The sequence below is a fragment of the Amblyomma americanum genome, chromosome 4 (assembly GCF_052857255.1).
Source record: "Amblyomma americanum isolate KBUSLIRL-KWMA chromosome 4, ASM5285725v1, whole genome shotgun sequence".
Lineage (NCBI taxonomy): Eukaryota > Metazoa > Arthropoda > Arachnida > Ixodida > Ixodidae > Amblyomma > Amblyomma americanum.
Window position 1 is genome coordinate 208,523,007 of NC_135500.1, and position 22,809 is coordinate 208,545,815.

Here is a 22,809-nt window from a genome sequence, read left to right on the forward strand (position 1 = left end):
GTTTGTATTCGCAAGGCGGGTCGCTAAATCTGCCTGCCTTTGATAGGTCAACAGATCCCGTGGGATCCACTCAATACGTACCCTACTTCAATAGACAAAAGAAAAAAAAAATGCACAGGTTATCACACGATGTGCCGTGACAAATCTGAATTAGCAGCATTAGTTGTACATTTTGCTTTTACACTGATCGCCTTCCCGTTCCATATTGGAATTTGCTTTCGCCGCAGGCTTCTCTTGAGTGGAGGCTTCTGGAGGGTTGAGGTTGGTAGGCGGGTGGGTGGTGGATGGATGCTCATAGATGGGAGATGCATTTTTACTGGTGGGTGTCCCAGATAGGGCACCTTCTGAGCTCAGAGGGTGCCCGGAAGGTGGAAGCTTCACGCACAGGGATAGAGAGGCAGCGAGTTTTTGCTGAAAGAGGACTATACTGCTAATGCAGTAAAAACAAGGACATCCCAGCTAAATGAAATTCAAACCCTTCAGTCTGAGCCACAGCTAATAAAACAAGGCAGCCTCCCCAGAGGAACATGCTCATGTAAGCTTCAGGAGTGAAATTCAAAGGAGTCTAAGCAAACTTTTTAGTGAAACCAAAAATCAGTTCATTCATCCACAGGGTCAACACAGCAGCACCAAAGAAAGTTCAGAGATGTGCAGCTGAGTCAAAAGCTTGCAAAGAAATTGTGACACTTTTGACATAAATAAAGGTAACAAGGAAAAAGTTACAAGATGAAACTAAACAACAAGACAGCATGTGAATTGTTCCTCAAGGAATAAATAACACAGCATAAGCCACGTGTTATGTGGGTTGCAGGAGTAAGGAAAATCTTAGGCCTGTGCAAATACTATTAGATAATTCCTAATAATCGCTCTGAATGCTTGGTATTTGAAATCTGAAAGTATTTGTTTTGAGCAAGTAACGTTTCTCGAATGCTTGCTTCGTGTGGTTTCAGCTCGGCGACACTATCTCCTTCACGATGGCACCACGGCGCATGCCCAGCTAAAGTCCCAATTTCATGGATACTCTTGGGCATACGTGCCACATGCCTTCATGCCCATACGTATGCCAGAGCAAGCCTGTGCAAGTGCGTGGCTGCCAAGTCTATACCTTCAAGGCTTCTGCCACCATGCTACACACAGTGCGCATGCGCCGGAAACCGTTACGGAGGCATACATCAATAGGAGGACGTGTAGCTCCCTTACTTCCGTGAGATGAGCCTGAGCTGATTGCAGCTGCCGCAGCTGCTCTTCTCTGCATGAAATTCCTTAACCAAGCGCCACAGCCCGAGCATGAGCGGGTGGGTGCGCCTTCCAACACCTGACATGAGGTCGCGCTGGACATGCAGATGCGCGGAGCATATGCCTCGCAGGTGTCCAAGCGGTCACCGCTTAAAAGAACAGCTGCGCACTGACGCAATCGCAGGGAGGACCAGGAGTTGGAGGTCCCACAAATAGGTCCCACACTTCACAAAAACGTCAGCTCTGCATGTAGGTCGACTCCCCCAATTTCCAAGGTGACCATTTTTGAAGAAAGTTGACACAGCTTCATTGAGCGTTACAAAGCCGCAATGCACTCTTAACTTTTTTTATGCAATGGCTTTGTGGGTTAACAAAATAAATAATCATGAAAATGCCTATTGTGCTGCTCAGCTTCTTTCATGTGCCAGAAGTTCCCGAAACACTTGTTACGAAATTATTTAAAGAAAATCACTATTCACATTGAGTCACTTGTTACGAAATTATTTGAAGAAAATTACTATTCATTTTCAATTTGCTTCTAACCAAAAAAACTACTATATTTGCACATTTGCACAGGCCCAGAAAATCTGTATTGCGAGTGGAACTGCACTACATGTAGCTTGACGTGCTGGTCATAAATAGACACTGCCTTCGCTCCCAAGCCCGTCCGAAATACCCACTGTGAACCCAAAGGTGGCTAAATTAGGTAGTGATCACTGGACACCACATATGTACATGGATATTGGCTGGGACTCTGCTGCCCAAATCAATCAGATTTCCATATTAAAGAAGTTTTGTCTTAGCTCTAAACCGTTTGGCCTCCCTTTACAGCATGCAACTGGTCTCAGATGTGACCTCGCTTAGTTCTTACATGCAGTGCAAAACAACGCTAAGCTACTCTGTGTAAAGTATTTCGTGCCTACGGCTGTTACTTGCGATAAGACAGGTGTAAATAAAAAGGTTTCCCCAAGAAGAGAACCTTGTACCTCTTCCTGCTGCTTGAGAAGCAGTGTGCACTTGGAGAGGCTGCTGGCCACAGAGCGGGACAAGAGGAGCAGTTCACGCCAATGGGAGAGCAGCTCGGTGCAGGGGCCGGCCAGACCCAGGCGGTGGGCATCCATGAGTTGCACCAGGTTGGCATGCAGTGCGGCTGCTCTGTCCACACCCCGCTCCAGAAGCTGCTGCTGGGCCTGGGCTGTCTGCAACACAGCCAAGGGTTTTGCACGTTCAGCGGTCACTTCGTTCTTGCTGATCATAACACAGCACTTAGTAAGGAGATGCAAAAGCATCACACTTGCTCTGGAAAAAGAGCAAGCAACCGACAAGAAAGCTTGATGATTGGATTGTAAAACTTTATTTGTCCAACAGATGTAGGGAAGGCTTTAAGCCTTCCCACCTAGACGACGGCCAGGAGTCCTTGGACCCTAGCGGCGGTTTCGGCCAGTCGGACGGTCTTCAGTTGAATCTCCGGATCAGAGCTGAGTAATAAGGTCTCCCATTGTTCTAAAGACTTTATGCTTCCCTCAGAAGGAGCCTGTGGCCATTCCCACAGAATGTGATTAAGATCAGCCCTGGCTTTACATAGCTTACACTGGCTGGAGTACTGACCCGGGTAGTAGAGGCTGCACGAAAACGGTTTGCATGTTACCCAGACTCTGAAACAAAGTTGGTTTTGCTCTGCCATCACAATGGTTTCCCCTGTGTCCAAGTACTGTGGGGGAGGGGGTATATTCAATGAGCAGAGTAATATATTAGTAAGTATTAGTCCTTTGACAACCAAAACAGCAGATGCAATCATTATGCAAGTGAATCTGTTATGACAGTACAGTCGAACCAGATTATACTGAACTATGCTAGATCAAATTATCCTTTATGACGAATAATCTCTGAGCACCATAAAGCTACAATGTGAATGAAGAGGAAAACACATGGCTATGCCATACAAAAATTAGCTATCATATTCGATAGATCAAACTTTGGGCTACATTGGGCGACTCTAGAAGCTGCATTACCCTCAATGCATCTCTAGAGGTTAGCTTCCCTGCAGGTCCAATAAAACTTTGGACAATTCCAGCCAACTCAAGAAGCTGGCTTTCGCTCAGTACATCTCCGGTGGTTAGCCTTCACGCATGGACCTCCGAGTGCTATGGTGCGGGGTAGTCCGTGCAGACAAATGATGACGCGGATTTTCTATGGCATAAACGGCGGCTAGGTACCTAGCCAAAATATGCATTTTTAGTGTGTTGTGCTAGCTGTGCCTGCGTTGTCATACAGTTTTTGCACATACGGTGCGTCGTGCTGCCATTGACAATTTTGCACGGTTTTACATAGTTGCCAGTGTGTGCGTGCGATGGCAGCCATGAAACAGCAGAACCTCTCCTTTTCCTTGAAACTGGAACTTATCAAGCGAGTTGAACAAGGTGAGAAGAAATCCGAAGTCGCCACAGTGTACAAGGTTCCAAGTCTTCCCAATAAAGAGGACGAAGGCAGTTCACGGCTTTTAGTGCAAGGGCACTACTTCTCTAGAAATCCTGCAAAAAGTGATATTTGTCTGAAGCCTCTCAGATACCTGCATAAATGAAATAAATATTGCCGCGACTGGGTTTCGAACCCGCGGCGGCGCTAACAGATCAGCTTCGCAGCCAAAATATGCATTTTTAGTGTGTTGTGCTAGCTGTGCCTGCGTTGTCATACAGTTTTTGCACATACGGTGCGTCGTGCTGCCATTGACAATTTTGCACCATTTTACATAGTTGCCAGTGTGTGCGCGCGATGGCAGCCACGAAACAGCAGAACCTCTCCTTTTCCTTGAAACTGGAAATTATCAAGTGAGTTGAACAAGGTGAGAAGAAATCCGAAGTCACCACAGTGTACAAGATTCCAAGCAGCATGCTGAGCACCACTTTGAAGAGCACGGCTGACATTCAGGCTAAAGCGGAGAAGAGACCGGCCAGCTCTCGCGGCCCGAGATGTGTAGTCACAGCTGCATATGAAGATGTTGACGAAGCTGGTTATGAATGGTTCCTCGACGCCTTCCTCATCGTAGATGACGGCTCTCCCCTCGCTGCATGCAAGTTTCAGCGACCATTGCACTTGGCTTGCTGCTGCTGAACGCTATGTTGGAGCTTCAACCCTTGGACTAGGAAATACCATATACACGCCTGTAAGGGCTGCACCCGTGCAAGGGCCACACCCTATTTTCCCCAAGGAAATATTTAAAAAAATATCCCTATAAGGGCCGCACCCAAAGTTTCCATTTACCAAGCGGGAATAGCCTTCGTAATGTGTGCGCCGTGGCCTCCACGATCAGCTCCGGCTGTGAGCAACGGTGCGCTTGATTGCAGAGGCGACACATGTGCACAGGGGCTTCCAAGTGCCACCCACAGATGGCGCCCGACGCTGCGGCTCATCGCCATCATCAACAACTTTTCTCCGCTGCGAGCTCCCACTACCCATATCAACATCAGTATCACCAGCTCCAGCCTTTTGTGGCTGTCAAAGGTACGGAAGTTGTGGTAGCGTGTTAGTTCACGATAGTTTCGGCTTTCACATGCTGCCGCCGAGCGTTGCAGTTTTAGCACGATGGGCAAGCCCCTTAATAGCTACTTGGCTGGGAGTTTGCTGTCGAATACGGCAAGCGTATGGTGGGCAGGAAATTTAGACGTGGCTGACAAGTCCGTCTGATGATGGTACAACCGAAAGGATGCATTGAGGAACACAAGCTGCAAAAAGCGCGCTTTCCGAGGCAAGCAGTGCATGTTTCCTGACCTGGAAGAAGAGCTGCCCCGCCGCGGTGGCTCAGTGGTTAGGGCGCTCGACTACTGATCCGGAGTTCCCGGGTTCGAACCCGACCGCGGCGGCTGCGTTTTTATGGAGGAAAAATGCTAAGGCGCCCGTGTGCTGTGCGATGTCAGTGCACGTTAAAGATCCCCAGGTGGTCGAAATTATTCCGGAGCCCTCCACTACGGTACCTCTTCTTCCTTTCTTCTTTCACTCCCTCCTTTATCCCTTCCCTTACGGCGCGGTTCAGGTGTCCAACGATATATGAGACAGATACTGCGCCATTTCCTTTCCCCCCAAAACCAATTATTATTATTATTAAGAAGAGCTGCTCTGCTAAGTGATGGAAGTGTGGAACAACAGCTATGCCCTGACAGCCGACATGCTACGTGAATTCTTGTGGGATGAGCGTGGGAATAGCATGGAGTCGGAATATTCCGCGAGTGAGATTGAACGTAGAATAAATGACGCTCATTTCCTGACTGGTGTGTAACTAAATTTTTTTTTCGCACATCGCCTGTATGGGCCGCACCACGAAAATTGGCCTTCAAATCTGGAAGAAAAGTGCAGCCCTTACACGCGTTTATACGGTAATGTTCACAGTGAAGGCTGGCTGTAGGAAATGTCCGAACGGCTCCTACAGAACCAGAGGACTGGAAGATGCCAAAAAATCGACCTCTTAAGCGCCCTGTCTATGCTCAGTGGGTCGTGGAATGATGTCAAAAACAAAATTATACAGAACTGCTTCTGACAAATGCTAAATGCTTTGTCGTGTGGGCTCGATGAAGCTGTCACGGGTCTTGACGATTTGTGGAACAAGTTGTCCGAATTTCCTGCAGCTATTTGTAATGGGGTAGCCGTAGATGACTGTATTCGTGAACAATGACATTGAGACCGTGGGAAAACTTGTGGATGAAGACATCATTGCCAACATCACGGATAACCAGGACACCACTAATGTGAATTGTGATGAGGACCAGGGAGAACCTATGCCCACATGCTTCAATATGTGCCGTGCACTAAGCATGGTTAGTCACTACTATTGCGCGTTCATAGAAGGCTGTGGTCCCAGCTCTTCGGAGTCCATCGATAACATTGCAAAATGTGTTCCTTCCGCAGCAATGTACATGAAGAAACATAATAAATTGATGATTATTTTGTTCGGTAATCTGCTGGCAGTGAGTGGCTATTATCGACATACATTTTTTTCCATTTCGATGTGTTTGTATGTTAAATTTGCTGCTACTTTTATATCGAATTACATATAGTGAACTCGTAGGCATTTTTTTTTTTTCAGTTTGATAACTCCAGGTTAGACTGTAAATACTATAGTAGACTCCCTTTCAGATGAACTCGATCAGGATGAATTCTGGGATAAAATAAACAGTGTGAAACCATATTGTTGGTGTCCCATAGACTCAATATACAAAAAAAAATCTGTGCTTTGCGTCAACTGTTTTGCATGTTCCCTTCGGTTAAGACGACCCTTAGCAGCGACTGCAGACCGCAATGACTACAAGAAACGGTGCTCACGAAGAGTCCGTGTGGCACTCTCAAAGCAATCAAACGAAAGGGGAAAAAAAAAGACGCTTCCCCACATTTGCTCGCCCCCACAAGGAAGCTTTCCTGCACCTTTGTGTCAAGGTGCATGGAAGCTTTCTTGAGGGGAAGGCAAGGCAGGGCACTTTCGTGCAGGCCTACACGTGGCACAGAATCTGTCATTGCCAGATGTCTGCGCCGTATGTGCATTGTCTGCGGCGGACGGGAAGCCACTTAATGCATCTGCTCGTGATGTTGGTATTGGCCGCGCCATGGAAGGAGTGGGATAAAGGCAGAGAGAAATACGATCACATACTTTCAAAGCCAGTACTCCAAGGCTAGCTAGCTAGGCACCTTCCGGGCAGTTGGAACCGGAGGAAAAGCAAAAAGCAGGAAAACAACAAACACTAGTCCCCGCAGAAAAGCGACTGAAAAAATTAAAATAGACCAATGATGCTTTCAAGTGGCATGTTGCGATTTCATTTCATGCCCTCGCTGTTCATCCCCCTTCAGGTGTAGTGCAATACATGCTCTCTTTGCTATTAACTTCTTGCTGCAAGGTCATTCTACTAATTGTTTTCATGTAACTTATATTTTGACGCACCTAGCAAGCTCAAATACTAAGCATAAAGTGGACAATGGGGTTCACTGCAGGTTAGTTACAATTCGTTCTACGAAAATTTTCCATTGTAAAAATAAGATATCAAATACGCTGGGTTCTGTCGTTATATATATCCATTATTTCATATAAACCGTTTCATGATAGCGAGGTTAGGCTGTACTACATCAAAACCACAGCAGCCTATTAACAGACTACTTGTGTTCCCTTCTGTGGATACTGTAATCACACCACTGAAGACAGCAACGAGGCTCGCACAGCTGATTGTTTCCTACTGGCTAGTACATACACAGTTTGACTTTGAGGGCTGCTAGCATCTCCATTCTTGAGCTATCACACGCTGCAAGGACTTCATTCTGTCTGCAAAGGTCTGTTGACTCACCGCTAGGACATCCTCAATGGACCCCAGGGGCAGGGGCTCGTCCTCCTCGCTGTCCGAGGCCCGCATGCCCTGGTGCGTGTAGTGCCGGCTGAACTCTATGTGCTCCTTCAGCTTGGCCACCCACTTCTGCAAAGGGCACACACAAACAGGAGCGCTGTACAAGTCTGCTTTAAAACCAGGAAAGTGCAGACTGAAATTACTGGTTTCCACATGGTTCAAGAATGACTGAAACATTCTGCAATGCCCAGAAGTTTGAAGTATATTTCTTGAAATTACATGAAATATACATGCATACACAGATTGATCATATAGATAGAGGTCTCAGAGCAATATACTGTAATGGGACCCCTTATAATAAAAAGGATAATCTAAAGGCAATTGTTAGCAATAGCAACTGCAAACAGTAATGAATTAGATCATATCAGGTAAACATTATGGCACATTTGATAAAAAATACATACTGAAACACAAAAGAGAGACCACCAATAGGAGAAACACAACACAACAAGTACACAAACAAAAAACACCAAACACTTAGCAGCCTAGCAGTTGGAAATAAACATATTAAGTTGGCATTTAATGATGATAAAGATGGAGTTATGTAAATATCACAGGGTAATGAATTCCAAAGTTAGATGAATGAAAATCTTTTGTGAAGATGTGATGGTGATGGCTTCATCTCTTTCCTGCAGAAAGCTACACAATGACTATGCACACGTAAGTACACTGTTCCTTCTCCTCTTTTTTTAATGCCAATCACCGAATGCATGCTAAGTGACTCGCCACAGCAAGTCGTTCTAGTCACTGGTTTGCAGTAGGCGCAGGTTGGTCACATGACTTAATGGCACCACAATGCTTTTGGTTACCGCTGACAATGATGATCACACCTCCAACCCCTCAAAACTTCCAATAAACAGCTACTACCAAAAACAGCCTGGCATCGCTAGCCATACACACTGTGCCTTCAAGCCTGCCTTAGCTGTTCACCTGCATGCGCTGCAACCACCTACCCGCGCGCTGTATGTGCCACACTTTTGCCCTTTCCCTCGACCCTTCCTCCGCTGGACCTGCCTCCTCTAATTCTATCCTCGTAATTCCATTCCCCCCAAGCAGCGCCGCTGCGGTGATCCTGATATGAAAAATAGAGGCAGTTTCAGCGCTCACCAATTTACCAATTTTTCACCTAAACTCCAACCCCACCTACAGCTATAATAGCTAACCCCCCCCCCCCCTTCTTCATGAAACAACACAGCATATGATGTTCACTTTGTCTAAACCAGTGTGGCAGACATCTGACAACTAGGAATGCAGATGGAAATGTATCTTGAACTCAACAAATTATAGAACAGAAATGAAAGCCAGAAAAGCTTTTTTTTTTTCCATCAGTGATTTTTGGCAATTGAGAACGCACATTATGTGCAGTTCCATATGTCTTACAACTATAGCAGTTGATATGTAAAAAAAACATCCTTGCACATAAGTATAAACTGAATTGCATTCAAAATGCAGGTATGTCATCCGCATCATAAAGTTCAAAAGTCACAAGCAAATGCAAGGTCCATTTGGCTGAGCATGAGTCATATAGAAGTAGCATATCTTGAAGCTGAAATGATACAATTATCTCCACACAGAAAGAAAAAAAAATAAGTGGCTTGATTCAAGTAGAGCATCGTACATTGACGTGAAGGAGATGGCTGTTGGTTTCAATGTTTGGTTTCAATTAAGTTTCTCTGTAAGCAGACATCGCAATTTCCACAATATGAAATATGAAGACTGTATAATTTACCATGCGATCCACCTTGTCATTTTCATCAGGAGGTACTGCCAGCCTTTCAGGTGGATCATCAGGAAATATCACTGCAAATCCTGCCTCGTCAACAGGGTCGCACTGCAAAATTCAAATTCCGAAACGAAAATCCTTCATTGCAATCCTCAGTCTAATGAGCTTGAATTGGGATGAAATTAGCCGAAAGAACTAAAGCACTACACTAGCACTAAAGGCTCAGCACTAAGGAGGATTAAGCACTTGAAAGCAAAACCTCATGCCTATTTCACTAGGAACTTGCAGGTGCCACATGTATGTCACAGAAGTAACAGCTGCACTTTTTTTACAATTGACAACTACAGGGCAGTAGAATTAGGACTGCATCCAGCTAAGGTGGAACTCCTTAGCCAAGCCGTTCAAACAATGCAAGCCCAAACGATTTTGAGTTCATCTGCGATTCAGAACAAAAGACCCTGACGTATGAGGAAAATGCTAAGAGAACTGATGGGTGTGCATGTACCATAAGGTGAGATCAGATTGTTCAGGGTCCTTTGAAGATAGTGCAGAAATTCCAAATATATTTTTTCATGTCTCAAGCATTGTTTCTTTATGTCTGTGTGAGAAAAGCCCTCCTAAAATATTCACAAACATTTCTCTTTAGTTTGCTGTTCTGAGGCCTATTCATGGCTCGTGCACACATTTTTGTGTTTACTGTAATCTACTGCCAGCCAATTTTAGCAAACACGTGCATAATCATACCTAAAGCCCCATCATCTATGATTTATTCAACTTGTGAAAGCTCCACATTCATTGTGCCTCAAAAAATTTGCTGTTATTTAAAATAAAATTTCTCTTCTAACACAGGTAAAACAAGCCAAATGATGTTCCCTCATTGTGCACTATAGTTTATGCAAAGAAACATTGGCCATTTTACATGTGCAATGGAGACTATATTTGAAAACAACTGATGTGGTTCACAGGTTTAAGTTAATAATCTCTAATTTATGAGCAATGTACCTCTAAGGGGCACTCTAAAGGAACACAACCGGCATTCATACCTCAACTTGTGCAGCATCCAAGTAATAATAGCGCTTCCGACGCATCCCAGATGCAGCGTCACCACTGCAAAAAGAAAAGAAAGAAAATGCGTCAACTCAATCACACTGATTTCACACCACAGCCTATTAAAACAGCTTGTTTTACCTAGAAGAAAAAATTTTTTAAAAAATAATAGCAAAATTCCTTTTGAGGTACAATGAATAAAGAGCTTTCAGAAGTTGAATAAATCATAGATGATGGTGCTTTAGGTATCATTATGCTGAGCATTCAGATCAAAAGATTTACTTACCGTGAACGAAAGAAGGACAGCACACCTCGATCAAGTACAGCCCAGACAAGACGGGGACCCAGGAACCTCTTCCTCTGCGATACGAGCACCAAATCACATTACAGCAGCCTTCGATGCAATAAGTATATTATGAACACAGTCTACAACATGAACTTTGTTGTGAGGTTGCTGCCCTGCCTTTGAGGTCATCTCAAAACGAATTATGGTTTATGGAGATTTAACGTCCCAAAGCGACTCGGGCTACGAGGGACGCTGTAGTGAAGGGCTCTGGAAATTTTGACCACCTAGGGTTCTTTAACGTGCACTGACATCGCACAGTACACGGGCCTCTAGAATTTCGCTTCCATCGAAATTCGACCGCCGCAGCCAGGTTCGAACCTGCATCTTTCAGGTCAGCAGCTGAGTGCCATAACCCCTGAGCCACAGCGGCGGCCTAAAAAATGCAGTAATTTTCCTTTTTATCATATTATTCATCATTTACCAAAATAGCTTCTCTGGCTCTTTCTGGCCAAGTTGCTGTTTGTCCAGCAGAAAAACATATATATATATTGCTGGCGAAATTGGATTGCAAAAATTCTTGTCAGTAGACTAAAAGTCATGACATCCTTACCGAAAAGTATGTGTTGTCAACGTTTTACAGTGAACGGCTGTGTAACACATACTCCGAGACCCATGAAGTAAAAAAAATATCAGTGCCGATGGACGCATTTGACTCATGAAATCAGCTGGGTGACAACTGTACTTAACTGCTTGGTCTTTTCTAGCTAGTGGAAGCTCCATTTTCAGTGAGAGTGGTCTGTTTGTGATTAGAACGGACTACCCTATAGATAGAAGCCAACTTCTATTTGCCCTCAATGTGTCCCTTAATAGCAGAGTTACAGTTGTCGCAATCAAGTGACTTTGCCATGCTCCTCTCCTTCCATTTCCTCTCCAAGGTTTTCCTCTCTCTCTGGTCAACTAGCTTCTACAGGTGAAAATACTGGAAGATATCTATAGCAACTGCACAGCTACCATAGTCCTCCATAAAGTCAGCATTAAAATTTCAATAAGGAAGGGTATCAGGCAAGGAGACATGATCTCGCCAATGCTATATACCACCTGTTTACAGGAGGTATTCCGAGGCCTGAATTGGGAACAGCTGGGGATAAGAATTAATAGAGAATACCTAAATAATCTGCAATTCGCTGATGACATTGCCTTGCTGAGTCACTCGGGAGATGAACTGCAAATCATGATCGATGAGTTAGACAGGCAGAGCAGAACAGTGGTCTAAACATTAGCATGCAGAAAACCAAAGTAACGTTCAACAGTCTAGCAAGGGAATAGCAGTTCACAAATGGTAGAGAGGTGCTGGAAGTGGTAAAGGAATACGTCTACTTAGTGCAGGTAGTGACCGCTGATCCGGATCATGAGAGGGAAATAATTAAAAGAATAAGAAAGGGGTGGAGCACACATGGCAGGTTCTCTCAGATCATGAGTAGTAGTTTACCAATATCCCGCAAGAGAAAAGTGTGCAACAGCTGTATGTTACCGGTAATCACCCATGGGGCAGAAAAATGGAGGCTAACGAAAAGGGTTCAGCTTAAGTTAAAGACAACGCAGCAAGGTATGGAAAGAAAAATTATAGGTGTAACGTTAAGAGACCAGAAGCAGACGGCGTGGGTGAGGGAACAGACGCAGGTTAATGACATCCTAGTCGAAATGAAGAGGAAGAAATAGGCTTGGGCATTGCATGTAATGCGAAGGCAAGATAACAGCTGGTCTTCAAGGGTAATGAAATGAACTCCAATAGAAGGCAAGCGCAGCAGGGGTCGGCAGAAAGTTAGGCGGATGGATGACATTAAGAAGTTTGCAGGGAAACGGCGGGTGCAGCTGGCAAAAGACAGGGTTAATTGGAGAGACATAGGAGAGGCCTTCGCCCTGCAGTGGGCATAGTCAGGCTGATGATGATGACGACGACTCCGATTTTAGTGGGAGGCATGCGGCCTGGTGGGGTACATCAGATGGCTACGTCATAGCCCCATCATAGGGCTCGTCCATGGAGTTTCTGTTTCTGTGCACTCCATTTGCTTTGTAGCCCGAGGTTGTTGGCGGACCCGTTGTTCATTGTTGGGTTTGGGAAGTCTGTGATCATCCTGGACCCTACTGTGTGTTCCTGTTTGGGAAGACTGGCCTAAGGAATGGAGCCATAATGAGGCACGAGAAATGGAGCAGCCTTTTAATTCTTATATGTTTGTTTCCGCGAGGCCTTTGCTCCGTTTTACGACCGGAGTAGACGGTATTCCTTTTGCTCGAAAGTCAAAAGGCGAATTTTTGGTGGTGCACTTGTCTGGTCCTGCAGTTGAGTGTCCGAACTTAATGGAGAGAACTCTTCAGCATTTCTTGGAAAGCAGGCCTGTGCACATGTGTGTGTCTGTGTGTTTCTTCTCTGTATCTGCGTCTTTTCTGTGTTTCTAAGTGCGTGACTGTCAGCAGTGCTGAGAAAGACCAGGACAGCGGCAGTGTGGACTGGAGGGATAGGCGAGAAGCAGTGTGCATGCAGTGCTCGAGTATACAAATAAGGGGAAGGTAGTACAAATGACACAGCACATAGAACTTGCTCAAGCATATACTGACTGGGACAAGAAACAAAAATCGTTTTGTGTGTGTGCGCGTGTGTGTGTGTGTACGCAAGATGAAAAGCATGCGCCTGCCTTTCAACCGTCAGTCAAAATGAGAGACCAATTGAATGCCATTTGCTCGGACGTCATGGCTAACACTCGGACGACGGCTTGGATGCCAGCGAAGAGGATGACATGGTTGGCTTTTTGAAAGGGAGCGTGAAAGGACTGATTTGAATACTCACTGCTCACAGCTGTAGTATTTTTCAGAGACTATCTTCAATGCCTGATCTAAGCACTGGATTTGTTTGTTCAAAATGTCGCAAATCTTGGTCAGGGGCCCATTAAGATAAAAAAAAAAGCGTTTTAAGAAACCACTGCAGGAAGGAACCAACCAAACCTGAATCTACGCTGCAAGGGAATCAAAATGAAATGACAGGAGCATGGTGCGGCTCCATAGTACATCATACAGTTCAGAAGGCCGGAGACGGAAAGAGACAAACCCGGAGTAATGGTCCTTCGTGCCTGCTGGCATTCTTCCGCAACTGACGGATGGGTTCCACATCCAGGATCTGTCTCATTTCATCTGTCCGTGCCAGGTCAGATGCCATATGCCCTGTAAAGAGAGAGTGCTCATATAATGGCCTGCCATGGTCTCTTGGTAGCAGCTGTGAAACATCTACTGAAGATTCTTGTCCCTTACCGATGCAACATCTGTGCCAGAAGCTCACAAGCTGTTGACAGACACGCTAAACGGCTTTTAGCAATTAAAGCATGTCTCAGCCTCAATGGCAAAGTGAGAAAAATAAGACTATAAGAGCGTGGACTGCTTCCCTACATTACTCACATGGTGCAAATCGTACAGTTTATATGTTTTTACAAAGAATGCGATAAAGCGTGCTGGCCACAATGATCAGTTGGCCCACCTCTATGATTGCGTAGAGTTGAGTCAATCCCACTCTGCAAGAGATAGACGGCCACTTGCTTCTTGTCACAGTATGCTGCGCAATGCAATGCAGTGTTGCCAAAGCCATCGACACTGTTGACGCTTGGTGGATGCCTTCCACAAAACTGCCCACATATTGGCATGGAAAGAAAGAAAGAAAAAGAGGGAAATAAGATATTTTTGTGAGGGCTTCACTATTTATAGAGTGCCGCATTTCAAAGAACTAAGGTGCTTTCTTATGAGCCAGACTGCTTCATGCAGAGACTGATGACATGGATTGATTAGCTTGAGCAAGAAAAGTTTTTTCAATGACTTAGAAATCCGCCCCTTTCCCGTGACAGCTTTGCGCATGCGCGCTTCTCCTCCTCCATCTCCACTGGTTGAAAACAAACTGCCAGCTTTTACTGCACATGCAGAGCTCATATTAACGAAACGCACATGCGAAAGATGGGGCAGCTGTAAAGCATACACTTGCCAAGCATACAAATTGTCAAAATTTTTTTCCAGCCTGCTATAACGAGGTTTGACTGTAGAAACCTGAGCTAAGTTATAGAGACTTGTGACAGTCTTATATAGTTGCAGTTAACTTTCATGAATTTGAACTCGCTTAAACGGACACTGAGGACAAATTGAATTTGTCTTGCATCGGTAGATTACTACATTTCGATGACAAAGATGATACTTATTGCTAAAAATGTACCGTTCATAAGCTAGAAAAGGCTGAAGAAAAACAGAATACAGGTGTGGCCATCACCAGCCACTTTTACACGCAAACTGTGGCACGCCAAGACAGTTTTTTTACATATGGATCCAAGCGGCTAGGCTACACTGTCATTTCACTTCATAACGGCGATCTCGGAGTCCATTTTAAGTTCAGACGTTGTAGTGGTTGCCACAAGACAGCACTGCTTTCTTGACCCGATGCTTTCCCCTGTCAAAATCAAGTGCATCAAAAGCTCCCCTTATTTTGAAGAATTTTGATCTCTTTCAAGTTTGAATTATTAACAGTCAATGGTATCCTAACTACAGGGGACAAAACGATGGACTACGAAACTATGTCTTCCAAGTGATCAAAAGCATATCCTAGCTATTCTGGTAATACTAGACCATTTTAACACGTTAAAAGAAACCTTGAACTACTGCCACAGATATCCGAGACTAGCTACATGACCCTTCCGCAATGAAGTGCACAGTTATTGCTTCTCAATTTTTTATCCTGGTTCTTTCACATGCCGTATACGATGATAGAGCAGCCACCTATGCGACATCAGTGTTCACGGTCACCACACTGTCGCCAGTTCCCTCCCTCAAGATCATGGTGTCAGCAGGAATGCTGAAGGCAACTGGGCACTGCTCATGTAGGCTCCCAAAGGTGCAAACCAAAATAAAGCAGCTGAGAGGTCACACATTCATCCCCAGTGCCACTGGATACCCACTGGTTTCCAACGGGTACAAGCTATCCCCTGGCCTGATGCTCAGCTTCCCTGGAGTGAAATGATTGGAATATGGGCCTTTGGCTCAGCATTATGTAGACCAAAAACAACATGTGCCATTATGAGGTTCACTGGTCACTGACCAAGGTCAACAAAATAATGACGTTTCGGGAGCGCTACGGCTCCCTGTTCACAATGAGCAACAAGCTGGACGCCCCGGAATTTTTGTAGCGGTTACTATCGTTCTGAGGCATTTCGCGTAGATAGGGTGCAATGTGCCGTCATTCTTATTCATTGTGTTGGGCGTAGTCTGGATGATTAATGACTCGAGATTTCGGCGGGCTGATACATTCTTTTCCGTTGTCACTATAGCTGCTTCATCCCTTTGACGTTTAGGGAGCGCTACGGCTCCCTTGTTCACAATGAGCAACCAGCTGGACGTCCCGGGCTTTTTGTAGCGGTTACTATCGTTCTGAGGCATTTCGCGTAGATAGGGTGCAATGTGCCGTCATTCTTATTCATTGTGTTGGGCGTAGTCTGGATGATTAATGACTCGAGATTTCGGCGTGCTGATACATTCTTTTCCGTTGTCACTATAGCTGCTTCATCCCATGTGCCATGACACTCTTTAGCCAAAGCTGCCCTTGCATCATCAAGAAATTATCATCATCATCATAATGTCTTGCGACTTAGAAAAAAGCAAATTCTGAGCCACTTTTAAGAAAAATACCACAAGGTTAGTGTGAGAAAAGCGCAACAAGTCACCAGTAGATGTAGAAAAGTTATACATTAAATCTTATTCAGTCATATCCTGATAATTCAACTCAAAGGGAACAGAGAATGGTTTCAATTATGGAGAGTTTGAACTGAAGGGTGCCTTTTCAATGACCTTGATGTTGACAAGAACAAAAAGCCAGTTCGAATAAGCTATAAGTTTAACTTATGCTGTGTCTGAATTACAGGAATCCACCATAAGTCTCTTTTACTCAGCTGTCCAAATCCAGCATAGAATACACAGCCCTTTCCACAAGAGGAAACCTACAGACACCTCGAGTATTTTGAATCTAGCTGAATGCTGAGCAATTTAAACAGCACACACCAGACTTTGTATGGTTCGCACATTTCCCTCCTTTGCAGCAGCAAAAAGTTTGTCCGCTTTTCTCTTAGCATCAGCCACCTCAGCAGCTGGAAAGAGAAAAAAGGAAAGAGCAAGGTTACATTTGAGGTGCAATTATCAACAATATGTCTGGCTCATGTTTGACAACATGCCGATGATGCTCGTGCAAATCTCGGATGCCAGCACAACACATTGACTTTATGGAGAAGGACCAAGCCACTTTTCCACACCTGCCAAAATGCGCTTGATGTCTTCGTCCTTGGCCACATCCCGCGGAGACTGCCCTTCACAGTTTATTATGAAAACGTCAGCATTGTGCTTCAAAAGGAGCATCACGAGGCCCTGAAAGAAAACCTTGTGTAAGGTTAAGTTGCTTTCAGTCAGTTCAAGTCAGCAACAGGCAAAAGAAGCAACTCTTCTGTGTGCCGGTAGAGAAACTTTCGACAAATGCCTTCACCGCGGTTGTAATGCAAATACATATATAATATTATGCGTTATTCACAATGCTGTTTCATTTTGTACATGGTGCAATGAACAGGAATATAATAAAATCAATAGAGTGATAATAATGACATTAAAGAAAGTCTGAAGTTCAAGGGACACTAAAATGAATTGGGACTATAACTGCAAGTTGTTCGATTGGGAGCAGAAGTTATTGTATTTTTTCAAATTCGCGGGGGCGGGGGGGTAAAAAATCAGGCGCTATTATTCAACTTGATAACAGGGGAGAAATCGGGTTTTTCATGGAAGCATTGCAAAATTCGTGTTTTTTTCGGGCTAACTTTACAAACTGTAATAAATTATGCAAATTAGCACAATACACTGACCACATATTAGGGCCACGTTTCACGCTGGTAAGCAGGGACAAATCGGAGCTCTCAAAAAAATATTCCGGAATTCAGCGTTTCTTTGCTAATTAATAATTACTGGCAGTAAAGAGCCTGGATCAGTTTTGGGACATGGAACATTTTATTCACATAAGCTGGTCATTGACTTTTTACACTTCCTTGTTAAGAGACTTAATCTGCATGCGCAGCCTTTCAGTTTCCATACGAGACCTGTCTGGTCTTTGGAGGTATCTCGGCTGAGAGAACAGTGACATTCAGAGAGAATGTCACCAGTGCCATTTGGAATACAAACAGAATGTTAGCACCGGGGGGGGGGGGCTTAACTCTAATAAGTAGTTTTCGATCTCATCCTGAAGGAAAGCACTTTAACACTATGGCCAGCAATGTTAGAAAGAGCTACAATATCATGAGCAAGTAAATGAAAAGGCTTCTCTGAAATAAATTCAAGACATCTGCCAATTACCACAGGGTGGTATACTTTTAGATGTTTAAAATGGCAAACTATATCTTTGGAAAGGTGGTTTTTCAGATGGAAACTGACACTAGATACTACTGCAAAACTTGTCTGGGGTGCAAAAATTATGAAAAATCACGTTCTACCTGAAAGCGAAGAGCAGTTTTCATAATGGTTGCAAGACTGGTTGGCACACCATGGGCAACACTTTCTCGCAACAGGCACTTAGCCTTCTCGCTAAAACTGGAAACTTAGAAATGCTTGCTTGTTGCTGCTTTCACACCCACCTCTCGTCCAGTGTAGGCAGCCTTGTGCAAAGGAGTGTCCCCTTCACAATTGATGACATCCACATAAGCACCATGCTGCACATTACAGAAACCACCCATGCTGAAGGATTAGCAAAGGCAATATTGAAATATAGACATTCATTATTCTATGCTTCAAATAACGTCCCACTGTTGACCAGCACCAGGCCACAGTCAAATAAGGCAAGTAAAATTAGGGCAGATGCTTAGTAATGCAAGGATGCAATGCAATGATGTTTCACTAAATACACCAACAATGCTCCACTTGTCCAGAGGCTGGTCAACAAAGCATGAAAGCCTGTGATAAAAAAAGAAAGGAATGGTGCCTGCATACACAATATCGCAAGGTTGCATTTAAACCGCTACAGCCAGCATTCCAAATCTACTATTCTTTAGGGGTGTGCGAATATTCGAAATTTCGAATACGAATCGAATAATTTGATATTCGGTTTGCATTGATATTCGAGAAATTGATATTTATGAATTTCCAAATATTCGAAAATTCCCGAATACCTGTCAGCCATCTTTCATATATTCGTCCGTGGCAAAACCACAATATCTGGGCAAATTATCCGACGATCGAGTTTCAAGTTCCAGGAATACAATACAAAGGTCCTGTTTCCATTCTTCTCCGTCGTTTATCGCGTGGAACGATCGCATTCCGACGCCGCTACGCGTGACCTCGTGCGAAATTCCGCAAGTGGGCTTTGCCACACATCACAAGTGCTGCGAACAAGATGGCCGACGACTCGCTTCGAACAATGGCAACCGCTAAGGCGCGCTCTTTTTTTAAACTTCCGTAATATATTACATACTTAATGCCCACAGCCATGGCATTCATCCTGTCGCATTCATAACTCTCTGAGCGTGACCTCCGCTTTCCCGTTCTGGACAGACGCGGTATGCGGGAAAGCCTACTTGCGGAATTTCGCGTGGGGCTCCCAAAGGGGGCGAGTCGAGATGTCACAATAGGGCAAGCGATCTTGTAAAAAATCCCGCCTACTGCATGGTGCATTGCAACCCGCGCACCTGTTAAGCGGGAGTAACGGCAGGCGTGACAACGTTTTGAGGGGCCCTGTCGCTAGGCCTAAAAATAGCGTGCAGGCCGCGTAGTTTCGGTTTTTGAGCTTCGCCGCTCTCCCGCGGCGACTGCAGTTGTCGGGCCGCGCATTTGCCGGTAGTCCAATCCCAGCTCCGCGCCGTTTTTGGACGCCGACTGGAGCGTCGCAGGTCATTTTTTTTCCTTTTTAGACGCAGCCTCGCCATTCCGAGGCCTATGTGCGTTCCCACCTCGCTTACGTTAGCATTCTTCCAGCACGTCACGGGCTTACAGGTGTTTGCGCGATTGAGCCGCCTCATAAAGTTTCACTGCATTTTCTGCAGTCTTTTTTTTTTCCGTGCCGCGGGGCATTTTATAAATCTACCTTCGGATAACCTGGGAATTTCTTTTGGTCCCTTGAACTTTGAATTAATGAGGTTTCACTAGCCATCATGTTATTTTGTTTCCAGTCTCGTCTTGTTATGGATTTAATTTGCATGACCATATTACAGGTTTATTTGCATTTAATTACAGTACCCCTAAGGGCCCTCGTGTGAGGGTATCACATGGGAAGGGGCAAGAACACATGCTGGAACAAGACAGCACAAGAACTCAAAATAAAACTAAAATCTAATGCAGCAGAAACATGAAATATGACTAATGTTTACATATACAAAGTGTGAAGGATGCCATACCAAAATGTAGGTCCGAGTCAGAGGCGTGTAATTGGTCACCTCTATGGACACCACAGAAATGTGAGGAACAGGTGTGGAGGGTTCCTTAATGTGCACTGTAGGAAATGTGAATCAAGTGTAGATCCGTGTGCAGAACCCAGTTCTAGCTCATGAGAAAACTCTGGTGCAAAATTGAACCATTCGCCAATCTATCAGGATTGCAACATCACCACAAAAAGCAGCTGCCAATTGGAGAGCAAAATCATGGAAGCAGAGTTGATTGACCGTTTCTGGGATATCTGTGTGTCCAAGCAGCCTATTGTGCCATCTTCAAAGGAATCCCAATACTTGCACTGTCACTGATCATTGTGCTGGCTGTGCTTTTGTGATGCCAGGCCAGGACTTTATATTCTGCTGTGTGGTTCGTAATAAATTGTTGCAAGTTAGCGCTCGTGTGCCACCTTTCTTCACTGTCCTCACCTGGTTGTGCACTTAAACTTCCATGTCAGTATAACGGCCTTCAGTTCTGGCTAAGTGCAAGTCCTTGCGCTGCCTGTATCCTATCTATTGCACTGGCTGGGTTTACATGTTGTGCACACAACACGCCCACAATGGCAACGAGGTCACTGCACAAGAGGTTCTTCAGTGTTATCTATGATTCACGGCTTTTACCTTCTATTTTTTGTGATGTCACTGAAGTGTGATTAAACAGTAGAGTACAGAAAGAGTGCACAACACTGCCAAAATAATAATATTAATAATAATTGGTTTTTGAGGGGAAAGGAAATGGCGCAGTATCTGTCTCATATATCCTTAGACACCTGAACAGCACCGTAAGGGAAGGGATAGAGGGAGTTAAAGAAGAAAGGATAAAAGAGGTGCCGTAGTGGAGGGCTTGGGAATAATTTCGACCACCTGGGGATCTTTAACGTGCACTGACATCGCATAGCACACGGGCGCGTTAGCGTTTTGCCTCCATAAAAACGCAGCCGCCACGGTCGGGTTCGAACCCGGGAACTCCGGATCAGTAGCCGAGCGCCCTAACCACTGAGCCACCGCGGCGGGTGACCACTGCCTAAATCTGGTTCGACAATAAATAAATGTACAAATGCTCTGCGTTTTCGTCACCATTGCTGCAAACAGCCACAGGATGCAGGTGACAGATGGACACCTCATTCATCCTTGTCAGCCAGCTGTAACTACACACACAAACCTGTCCAGTGGCTGAGTGCACCGTTACAAGAATTTTAGATGGCTCAAGGAATTTTAATATAGGAATGTTTTCCATAAATGTCCATACAAACCTCAAGCAGAAGTTCGGCCACATCAAAGTGCCCAAAGTAGCATGCTAGATGCAGTGGTGTCCAGCCTAAGTTCGCCTTTTGTGTACCTTGAAAAAACGAAAACAAAAGGACCCAAAATGACTGTTACAAGAGAAAACGGCACCTATTTTAGTGTTATCTAGACATAACTGCATAGCTATGTAGGAAAAATATTACGGGTTACGGTTTTCCTTAGTGGAGGGCTCAGGATAATTTCGACCACATGGGGTCCTTTAACGTGCATTGACATTGCACAGTACACGGGCTTCTAGCTCTTCGCGTCCATCGAAATGCGACCGCCGCGATCGCGATCGAACCCGCGTCATACAGGTCAGCGGCCGAGCACTATAACCACCGAGCCACCGCGATGGCTCAGAAGATTTGCATGATGAACAGAACCAACCAATCAAAACATCGTATCAGTAAGAAAGTACAAATGCCCCAAAGCTTAGGGGCACAATATTTCCTTCGTTATCTTTTAAACCACAGTCACAAATCTTTTCGAATTGATTTCGTTAGGATTATTTCCAAATGCAATTAAGAACTTTTACGACGTACAAAAGTGCAAGTTCAAACAAAGGCTGTCAAGATACGCTTCATTCTGCGACAAAGTTCATATGCGTTTATCGTGTTCACGCCTCCTTTAATCATGGTCCAAATGGATAAGAGTGCAGACTGCACACTGCTGTCGGCACTGGCGACAAATGGCGAAAAATGTCGAGCACCACATCAGCTGGTAACCGATCATCCGACCGGCTGGCGAAGACAGAAATATGACAGGCCCGAACCTTTGCAGTCAACGTTGGGGGCAACCTTATTCGCTGTGGCATTGTTCAGGAGATTCTCGACGACGGTGTAGGACCCCGACCTAGCCGCTTGCAATAGTTCATCTTCGGGAGATAGTTCCACAGCACTACTGGCGTCTTCGTCGTCCGACAGGACGCTCATGATCGTCATTTACGAAACACAAAACACCGCTTTTCTTGTCTACGTCTGACGGGCAAGCACGAGACGGGCGTTACGTAAGCTCCGCACTGCTCCACACACAACGCCTCCTCGGGGCACTCGTAGAACAGACGACGCCTGGTGAACGCGCTCTGTGATGCGTTTCAGCACCGCGAAGCCGTATTAAATGTAATGAATAACTGCGAGGGTGAGCTGTCATAAACGACCCGCTGCCGCAGTTTCAACGTTGCCGACAACCAGAAACCACACGCAGCGACAGTCACGTGTCAAAACTATTGTCCAAATTTTGGCTTATCATTTTCTTCTTGACACATTAGTACTGTTATAGCGCCGAAGTTGCGTAACAACACCTCACTTTATAACAACATTAGATAATTTTTTACTACAAAATAAACCAAAAATAATTACAGTGCTTTTTAAATATTGAAAACGCAGT

The 22,809-nt window shown here is 44.9% G+C and overlaps 1 protein-coding gene across 1 annotated transcript in view; it reads right to left on the reverse strand.

Annotated features, from left to right (window-relative positions):
- Nucleotides 1–22,650, reverse strand: part of LOC144129202 (oxysterol-binding protein-related protein 1-like) — a 79,710-nt gene extending 57,060 nt beyond the window's left edge. Inside the window, exons 1-12 of the mRNA XM_077663190.1 lie at nt 22,196–22,650; nt 21,390–21,475; nt 18,355–18,429; nt 16,996–17,107; nt 16,748–16,833; nt 14,196–14,340; nt 13,773–13,885; nt 10,670–10,743; nt 10,380–10,443; nt 9,343–9,444; nt 7,557–7,682; nt 2,223–2,435 (exon numbers count right to left, since the gene is read on the reverse strand). Coding sequence (XP_077519316.1) covers nt 2,223–2,435; nt 7,557–7,682; nt 9,343–9,444; nt 10,380–10,443; nt 10,670–10,743; nt 13,773–13,885; nt 14,196–14,340; nt 16,748–16,833; nt 16,996–17,107; nt 18,355–18,429; nt 21,390–21,475; nt 22,196–22,364 — 1,365 coding nt within the window. The 5' untranslated portion in view covers nt 22,365–22,650. The remainder of the gene's footprint in view (nt 1–2,222; nt 2,436–7,556; nt 7,683–9,342; nt 9,445–10,379; nt 10,444–10,669; nt 10,744–13,772; nt 13,886–14,195; nt 14,341–16,747; nt 16,834–16,995; nt 17,108–18,354; nt 18,430–21,389; nt 21,476–22,195) is intronic.
- Between the last annotated feature and the right edge of the window lie 159 nt (nt 22,651–22,809).